A 9,826-nucleotide genomic window follows, 5' to 3' on the forward strand; every position below is an offset into this window, starting at 1 on the left:
CTGTGCTGTGTTGACTGGGAGATATTTAGTTGTGTCGTATTCATGTGTCAAACAATACCACTCTTATCTTCATACTTCGACCCGGGGTAGGTTGGTGAGTTTCTAAATCCTTTTTTTTTTTTTAAATAAAAAAGAAAAAAATAAAAAAGGATTGTTTTCAGCCTTTGGTTTTGCTCATCTTAAACCAATACAAAATGATTTGTTAGCAAAATCTTTAATTAAATCAAATAGTACTTTTCACTATTTTGATTTGGATCGGCAATTTTGACTTGCATTAATTAATTTGCTTTCTTTATTTTTTTTTTTTACTAACACTAATACAAATGCTGTGTTTAGCAAAAAAAAAAAAAAAAGAAAAAGAGAAAAAGAAGGAAAATTTTTTTTATCTATTTATTCGTTTGGTAAAAAAGAAACAAGATAAGTGATGAAAAATGAATGAATTTACACTTTTTTCCTTTAAATTCAATCCTTTTGAATATGAAAGAAAACATTTATTCAATTTAAATTGACAATTTTATTTATAATTTTATTTAGATAAATTTTGATATCATTTTCAATATTATCATAGTAATTTAATAACTAAAGTGATCTTATTACTGAAGTAATATTATTACTTATAATTTAAAATCATTTTATTTCATTAATAATTATTAATTTATAAGAATTAAATATCATTATTTTTAATATTAATAAAAATAAAATATTATTTTATTTGAAAGAATCAAACAATTATGCATATTATAGTAGTTGTACAAATTAATGGTTTTAATATTATTTAAAGACAATAATTTATGAAATATTAGTAACTTTATAATAAAATATAATTAAATTATTAAATTAAAAAATATATATTATTGACAGATAAAATAATTTTTATAATATAAATTATGTAAAATTTTGAATTAGAAAATAAAATTAATTTATTAAAATTATAACAAAAGAACAAACAAAAAATTTATATTACATGTAAAATTTTAAAAAAGTTAAAAAAACACACAAATTATTTTTTAACTTATTACAATGAATATTAATTTGAAATAAAAAAATTTGTAATATAAAATAATTATATATTTGAATTAAATTATTTTTTAATTCATATATTAAATTGATAATATTAACTATTATTAAATTTACGTACTACTTTATCTAAATGATAAAATATTTTATCATAGAATTAAATTATTTTTTTAGATAATGATTTAATCACGTCTGATGAAAAAAAATTACTGTCACATAAAATTTTTAATATTTTACAAAACACAAAATCATTATATGCAAATCATAATCTATTTTTCACCCTTCATTCAAAAATTAATTTTTTTTTCTTATTTTTTCTCTTTCCTCACATTTTTCTCATTCTTTTCATTTTTCTTAGCGATTATAATGCGTCTTCGTTTCTCGATCTATCATTTTGGCCAAACCTAAAATCTTTAGGGAATTGGGCATCTTTAAGTTTTATGCAGTTACAAGAAAAAAGGACCAACGATAGATCCTTTCAAGCGACCCCAAAAGTTAAAGCCAATTTGGGGCAACGTATCGGATGGTATTGCAACTAACTCAACTGATCAAAACTTAAAAGCATAAATATATATAAACAAGAAGGAGAAACACTGCCGATGAAATGTTCAAATCAAGTGACCAACAATTCTAAGCTTGCTTAAATGCCAAATCAAATTTCATATCATTCCAACTTTCAATTATTAATAAATAAATACATAAGACAAACATAGCATTGGAGCTTTAAGAATAAGCGATTGTTTTTACTTTTTCCTCTGTAATAAGCAATCGTTGATTGTGTACTGTATTTATTTTAAGAAATCGTAAGTGGATAATAAAAAAATTATAAATATTAATATTTAAATTTAAATTTATTAATTATTATTTTTTAAAATTAATTACATGAATTTGAATTAAATTTTAAATTTATTATAATATATATATGTTGGTTTTTAATATGAACAAAGTGGTAGTTCAACTTAAACTTTATTTGAACGTTAATAACAAGGTCAAAAAATGATAGCCGTTCAACTTGGAGCTTTTAGAAAAATGTCAGGGGGTAGGCGTACATAAACAAGTATCTATCTCACGAATTTTTCCTATAAAATTTTGTTTGAAAGTTTGACTATTTTGAAACATTCAATCCATTTTACTGTATTAACATTACATTATTAAAATCAACCAAAGTTCCGTATCAAAAAAAAAGAAAGTTAACTGTGCGAATGTTTCTATGATAAAAAAAAAAAAAATCAATGTCATAAAGAATTTCGAACTATATATGTAGCAACTTTATAGAAAAACTTTAATTAAGTTCATAATTCATTATTTTTTTCATTTAAAATTATCTGAAATTAAATTTTAATTATTAAAATTAAGAATTTAATATTTTATAAAAAAAATTATATAACTTTAAAAGCTAAATACATAATAAACAACGAAAAAAGATTTTCAAAATTTTTTAAAAATAAAAAATAAACTGTCAACCATTAAAAAATATAAAATAGTTGGCAATGAGATTTTTTAATTGTAGAATTTTTAATAACAACAAAATTTTAAAGATTTTATATTTAATGTACTGATAATATATAATGTTATACACTATCAACCTATTACAAATTGTTACATTATTTTTTAATAATTTTAAAATTTTTAAAAATAAATATTTTAATTTTTAAAAATTTAATTATATTAAAATAAATAATGATGTGATAATTTATAATATACTGATAATATTATAATATATAATAATTTATATACCGAGAATGTATTAAATTAAATCCTTTTTCCTTAATTAAGATAGGCAATTATTATTTCAAACAATATTAAGTTCTATGGCTGGATTAGGGCGGCAACACCCGCCACCTTTAAAAACAAACAAAGCAAAGTACAAAAAAATCAAAGTTGACATTGATATCTTTACTCGATCTAAGCATTTTAATCTGCAGATCTATTCATTCTCACCCACCAATAAAGTTTAACAACACGTTTAATTAATTTATTATATGAAAATTATTTCTTTCATTTCCCATCAAAATTTTAAATTCTACAAATAAAATTAAAGGATTGTCACTATCTTTTATTAAAGTATATTTCAAATAATTAATAAATCCCTGTTGATAGATGTTTTACCATTTTTATAAAAAATAATAGAAAGAATAAAACAAAATAATTATAATAATAAATCGAAGACAAATAACAAAAAAAAAAAGTAGAAGTATCTATCAATCAAAATTAAATTAATCTGATAAAAGATCTAATTAACGTGTGTTCTAAAAACACTCTTTAGATTTATTATACTAAATAAATATTGTTTCCCAATATGAAATTTTATATTATTGTAAAAAATTATAAATAATATAGTTAAATAACTTTAAAAGATGCAAAATTCATAAGTAAATCAATAGATAATAACATTTTAATTTTTTTTTGTGAAATCCAGAAAATTCTTCAATAATATATATAATTTTTTATTATAATTTAAAAATTAAAAATATTCAAATTCAAAAATATTAAAAATATCACATCTTGAAATAATTACATAAATAAATTAAATTAAATCTGAATTTAAAATAAAATACCCTTTATAATATTGTATTATTAAAAGTTGAGAGGTAGGTTGGGGGTCTGGAGCGGTTAGGTAACCGCATGTGTCCGTTTCCAATGAGCTTGATAAATTTATTCCATAAAACATGAAATGCTAAACGCTTCCCTAAAACAAATTCGCAACTATAAATACACCAAACGGAAATGAGGTGAAATAAAACACTTTGAAGTTTTAAAGTAGTAGCTCCAACTGCCTCTGCTTGCCTCCACTTCGCTTGTGTTTCAACGGTACTTTTTCTCCACATTTTATTAGATTTTGTTTAGATCTGAATCGAAAAGGTTTCTTTTGTTTATGAAGTTTTGATTTGGTTGGAATTTTGCTGAGAAAAAAGAAGAAATGGCACGCAAGAAGATCAGAGAGTACGATTCCAAGAGATTGTTGAAGGAGCATTTCAAGAGGCTTTGCGGCAAAGAATTGCCAATCAAATCTGCTCAAGTTAGTTCAATTTCTCCTTTAACATCTCCATATTCATTTCGAACTGCATCAATATCTCCCTTTCTTAGTCTGATTTTATTATTATCTGTTTGATGAGAAAATTTTTGGAACTGAATCTAAAACAAAATTAAAACGACTGTCTGGCTTTGAGATTTCCGGATCTAGCGTAAAGCTAGAAGCTTGGTTGCTTTGCTGAGTAGTAGTTTAAATTATTCTTTCAAGATCAGGAAGGTTTGAAATTAGAACATGAATTTAAGATGTTGATCTTCCTTGAGTCATTGATTAACGATTACTGTATGTGTTGAAGTGTTAGTGATTTGTTTGGTTGTGCTGCTGATTCTAGGTGACGGAGTCAACTGATTTCAATGAGCTAGTAGAGAAAGAGCCATGGGTTTCGTCGCAGAAACTGGTCGTTAAACCTGATATGTTGTTCGGAAAGCGTGGGAAGAGTGGTTTGGTTGGCTTAAATCTAGATTTCGCCCAAGTTATTAATTTTGTGAAAGAGCGCCTAGGCAAAGAGGTTCATTTTACTTCCTAGTCAGTTTCTACTTGCAATTTTACAGCCTTTATTTGAGATTAATAAGTTTAAGGGTTCGGTTTATGTTTCCTATAGGTGGAAATGGGCGGATGTAAAGGACCTGTTACAACGTTCATCGTTGAACCTTTCATCCCTCACAATGAAGAGTTCTACCTTAACATTGTCTCCGAGAGACTTGGTTGCAGCATTAGCTTTTCAGAGTGCGGAGGAATTGAAATTGAAGAGAATTGGGATAAGGTATTGTAAGATAAACCAATCCTCTTCATCAGTTCATCTTTATTTCTTGTATTTTCTGACCTTACAGTCCCTTGGCTAAGATGGAGGTATCCTTTGTATAGGTTAAGACCATATTTGTCCCAACCGGGTCATCTTTCTCCTCAGAAACTTGTGCTCCACTTGTTGCAACCCTTCCCTTGGAGGTAATTTTTCCAAATAATTAATGATTTTCTGTGCTGTTTCTGCATTTTGATTGTAGTTTCGCTAGTATTTTTAGGTCTGTAAATTCTGGCATCAGATTTCCTTTCCATAACTTGATCCCGTTCCTTTGTCTTTGAACGGACAACTTCATCTGATGGATTTGCCAAATACATCAGCAAATTAATATATATGTCTATAGTAAAATCCACTCTGGATCTTTGACAAAATGTATGTTCTTTTATTGTAGATCAGAGGAGAAATCGAGGAGTTCATCAAAGTAATTTTTACTCTATTTCAAGGTATGCCGTATATCTGTCTTGAATTTAAGACTATTCCAATTAATATTTGAAACTTGTCATTAACTTTTTCAAGTTTCAAAATGTCAGATCTTGACTTCACCTTCCTTGAGATGAACCCTTTCACACTGGTTGATGGAAAGCCTTATCCTTTGGATATGAGAGGCGAGCTGGATGACACTGCTTCTTTCAAGAACTTCAAGAAGTATATCTCCTTTTATATATAGTAGTTTTCCTTATTTGTAATTTCAATGTAATATGGAGTAGGGATAAACATCATCTCATCTGATGCAATTTCATTTCTATGTAGGTGGGGTAGTATAGAATTTCCAATGCCATTTGGAAGAGTAATGAGTGCAACTGAAAGCTATATTCATGGGCTAGATGAGAAGGTACACTAGATTTAATAGATGGTTGGCTTTGTATCCAAAATCTTCTTTTACTTGCTAATTACCCAGTTGCAGGGGAAACTTGAGCTGTATATGATATGGCAGATATGGCAGTTATTTTATTAGACACCTCATCATATATATGGTCTCTAAGAAAACCTGAATGTTCAGTTCATTCTTAAAGATTAGTTTACTGCAGTTTACCATCTAAGAACTCTTCTCCGATAAAAGTGGTGTAAACTACGTTGCAGTTCATTTAGTAGCTTCATCCACAAGTATCGTATTAACTTTAAAAAAATCTTGCAGACAAGTGCATCTTTGAAATTTACAGTGTTGAACCCTAAGGGACGCATTTGGACAATGGTAGCTGGAGGAGGTGCAAGTGTCATCTATGCTGATACGGTCGGTTATCTTGTTTCCACATTCAGGGTTTTCAGGATAGGGACTAAAACCCTGTGGTTTTGAATTGTTGGTCATGATTTTAATATACTCATATAATTTGTTGCCCAATCAGGTTGGAGATCTTGGCTTTGCTTCTGAGCTTGGAAACTACGCAGAATACAGTGGAGCACCCAATGAAGAGGAAGTGTTGCAGTATGCCAGAGTAGTAATTGATGTAAGAATTCTGGCCCTTAATTCACATTATAATGTTTCTAGAGTGGAAACTTTGGTCTTGTACTTGACCAGCTAATGCTGTGTCTAACTTTTGTTGAAGATGCTATGAAGCATTTGTCGGATAATTCCAGATGCAAAATTGCAGTGCATTAATAAGCATTATGAGCACATTTTCAGCACTCACTGCCATGCATCCTTGAACTGGTTTAAGTATTTAATTTTGGATGTACAAATAATTTCATTATTCCTCTACAGTGTGCAACTGCAGACCCTGATGGTTGCAAAAGAGCCCTCGTAATTGGTGGAGGAATAGCTAACTTTACTGATGTGGGTGCTACATTTAACGGCATAATTCGAGCCTTGAAGGAGAAGGTGAGCTTTACTCTATTGGTGTTTGGTTTACTTGGTGTCCGCCTTTATTTATTAAGAATAATTGGATGTGCAAATTTATACAGGAATCAAAGCTCAAAGCGGCACGGATGTACATATATGTGAGGAGAGGAGGTCCAAATTACCAGAGGGGCCTTGCAAAAATGAGGGCACTTGGAGAAGAAATTGGCATCCCTATTGAGGTATCCATATTGAATAGAACTACTTATAAACCACGAGATGTAAATGATGATTACTCTATAAAAGAAGGAAAAAAAAGTAGAAAATTGTTCCCCAAAATAAAAAATTTTGCTGATATTATATCTTTTGTTTCACTGCCTCTCTTATAGGTTTATGGTCCTGAAGCTACAATGACCGGTATATGCCAGCAGGCTATCCAGTACATCACTGCCGCTGCATGACTTGTTGGTTCTTGAATTCAATCTCTGATTGTTATATCTTTTCTAGTGGGACATGTTCATTAGATTTCCATTTTCATTGTACTAGAAACCTCACAAAATAACAAACCATCTGTAGTTTGCTGAGAATGAACATGAGATCTCAGGCAGATGGCATTTGTCAGCAATAAAGAGCTTAAAAATGCTCAATCTTTGTCTCCCCACTTCGAATCACTGTCCAAGTATTGTCTAATGTTATTACTTCCAAGTTCCAACATAATCTTAATCACTATATATATATATATATATATATATAGAGGTGGTCTTTCCAGACAGGCCGCCGCAATAGTGATCTTTGCCAAATTTTTCCAATTCAATTCGGAGTTGGTTTCTCATTAAAAAAATTGGTTAATATTACAAATGATCCTTCACTAATTAAATGTTTGATATGATTTGAATTTAAAAATCTTTAACATGATATTTAAATTATAAATTTATTAATTAATGTGATATTTATTCATAATGTTTTTAGCTCTAAATTTATAATATAGATATCACATTAAAGATTTTTAAAATTTAAATATCACATTATACATTTTTAATATAATTCAAAGTCAATTTATGACATTATCACTAAAAATAGATTTTATTTGATTTGAGTTTGATCTTTACTCTTAAATTAATCGGACTGATACAGTGATATTGAATTTGTATACCTCATCAGTTTTGATCTTTGCTTCTAAATTATTCTGTGTCGACCTTTTCTTTGAATAAAATTTTAGGGTTTTTCTAATGCAATTTGCCTCTTTTCTATTTTCGTTCCATTTTATATTTAATTTTCCCCTTTACATAATAATTGAGTTGCATTTTTTTGTTTTGCTTTTTTATTAGTTTAGGTAAAGGGCGGTTATCCATTCAAATGTCAAGGCATGTCGGGAAAATCTCAGCGGATTGTAAGGATTTATAAGCGTCCATCAAAGAGGATTATTAATGGTAAAACCGAATTTAAATTTTACAAGTTAAATATTTAATATTTATCAATTTGATCAATTTTATAGACATTAAGTTAAGTATTTTATTTTTTATAAAAACATTGAGTTACGTATTTAGAACCTACTAAAAATGACTGCAGTTTTAAATTTATATATATATATACACACACTCTATTAGGATAAATCCAGAATTCTCAAATAATACGAATGAATCCTATATTTTTTCTTTTTAAAAAAAAATGAATGCCTGCAAAACCCAAATTTAACAAGGCCATATTGTAGCCCAATTTTAACTTCAACCAGGGCCCAATTTTTCTTGAAAGGTTTTTGTGACGCAAACAAGGAAGCAATGCAGTAGTTTTCGTGCGGAAAATTAGGCCTACAAGAGGCCTAACTTTGCAATCGTGACGCGCATTCATATGCATCACGTAATAGTGACGCCCGTAGCCAGCCAGACCTGTCATGCTGATACTAAAATCAACACGGTTGTTGATTTATTTGATAGATATTTTGCTTTTTTTTTTTAGTTTGTACTTTTTTTATTTAATTTTTGCCAAAACATAAAAAATGGAGAACAAAAGTTTATAAAATGAAGCATTTTTTTTCTTCCTCAAGTTTGGTACAGTAATACCGATTCAAATTTTAATCCCGTTACAATCATCCAGTTTTTCATAACACAATCAAAGATATAAAAAAATTAATAAATTGGGTATAAGACAAATAAAATATTTTCAACCTGTATTTTTTATTTTTTATATTATATATATATTTATGCTCATATTTAATAAATATTTTAAATTCATTTTCATTTTTATCTTTGCAAGAATTTAATAGGTATAGATGGTTTTAGTTTTTTATCTAGCATATTTATGTAATTTTATAAATAAATATTAATATATTTTTAAATCAAAATATATTTTTTTAATTAATTTAAAATAAAAATTTATATTATTAAATAAAATTTTAATTACTAAATATGTAAAAATATATATAAGATATAAGTATAGGTATGCAAAAGAAATGCTATATTATTCATCTTTGTTCTCACACTTAATAAATAAATTTTAAAATTATATTCGTTCATATTCCTATTTCAAAATGTAATACTTATATACATTTTCGTTTGGATAAAAATTTAAATTTTTCATTAAATTTGGATAAAATTAATATTCTTACAAAGATGTCTTCAAGTTTTGTTTAAATTTAATTTTTTTTTTCAAATATAATTTCTTTGGTATAGATCAATTATTATATAATTGGTGTCACATTAACTTATTTATCAATTTAAAATGAATTATAATATTAGTTTTTATCTTTTACTATTGATTTCTAACACTAAAAAAAAAAAGCTAGTCGTAAAATTAATAGCAATCAAATAGAACTTTAATTATCACTCATTGGGTGTGGATTTACCCACAGAGATTATTAAATTTTCAAAAAGTAAAAACCAAATAAAAAAACAACAAATCATGGTTGGACCGAACTATAGCATTTTAAAATAAGGTCTGACCCATAGAACTCAAAAACTCAAAAATATTTTAAAATATTAATATTTTAATTTATTAAATATATTTTAAATCGGAATTTAAATAAAAAATTATTTAATCCAATTAAATAATATTTATCCAAAACGGATAAGACGGTGGACCAAACGGGTAGTTAGACGAGTGATGAAGACTAAGCAAAAGTCTCCATCAAACAAAAACTTGTTTATTAACCCCTTAACCAACCTGAAGGCCTTAGCTTTAATCATCTGCTTCATTGGCTGGCTTCATG

The 9,826-nt window shown here is 27.3% G+C and overlaps 1 protein-coding gene across 2 annotated transcripts; it reads left to right on the forward strand.

Annotated features, from left to right (window-relative positions):
* The first annotated feature begins 3,759 nt into the window (after positions 1-3,759).
* Positions 3,760-7,282, forward strand: LOC111288347 (ATP-citrate synthase alpha chain protein 1). Of its 2 annotated transcripts, none has more exons than XM_022879206.2 (13): positions 3,760-3,828; positions 3,933-4,036; positions 4,380-4,556; positions 4,650-4,811; positions 4,913-4,993; positions 5,239-5,290; positions 5,378-5,492; positions 5,598-5,679; positions 5,983-6,078; positions 6,191-6,292; positions 6,547-6,663; positions 6,747-6,863; positions 7,011-7,282. In XM_022879206.2, exons 2-13 carry the CDS (start codon positions 3,938-3,940, stop codon positions 7,080-7,082), a joined length of 1,272 nt encoding a protein of 423 aa, XP_022734941.2. In that variant the 5' UTR covers positions 3,760-3,828; positions 3,933-3,937; the 3' UTR covers positions 7,083-7,282. The 2 variants fall into 2 exon arrangements, with proteins under 2 accessions (XP_022734941.2, XP_022734942.2); XM_022879207.2 differs by having other exon boundaries at positions 3,936-4,036.
* The last annotated feature ends 2,544 nt before the right edge of the window (positions 7,283-9,826 follow it).

This window comes from Durio zibethinus, chromosome 4, assembly GCF_047325235.1.
Source record: "Durio zibethinus cultivar Kanyao isolate XHJ-2024 chromosome 4, ASM4732523v1, whole genome shotgun sequence".
NCBI classification, from domain to species: Eukaryota; Viridiplantae; Streptophyta; class Magnoliopsida; order Malvales; family Malvaceae; genus Durio; species Durio zibethinus.

Excerpts from the sequence above, each read along its gene's own strand:
- LOC111288347 (XM_022879206.2), top strand. The coding sequence starts at position 3,938 with ATGGCACGCAAGAAGATCAGAGAGTACGATTCCAAGAGATTGTTGAAG. Across the intron at positions 4,037-4,379 it reads TGCCAATCAAATCTGCTCAA|GTGACGGAGTCAACTGATTT; the intron begins GTTAGTTCAATT and ends TGCTGATTCTAG. Across the intron at positions 4,994-5,238 it reads TTGCAACCCTTCCCTTGGAG|ATCAGAGGAGAAATCGAGGA; the intron begins GTAATTTTTCCA and ends CTTTTATTGTAG.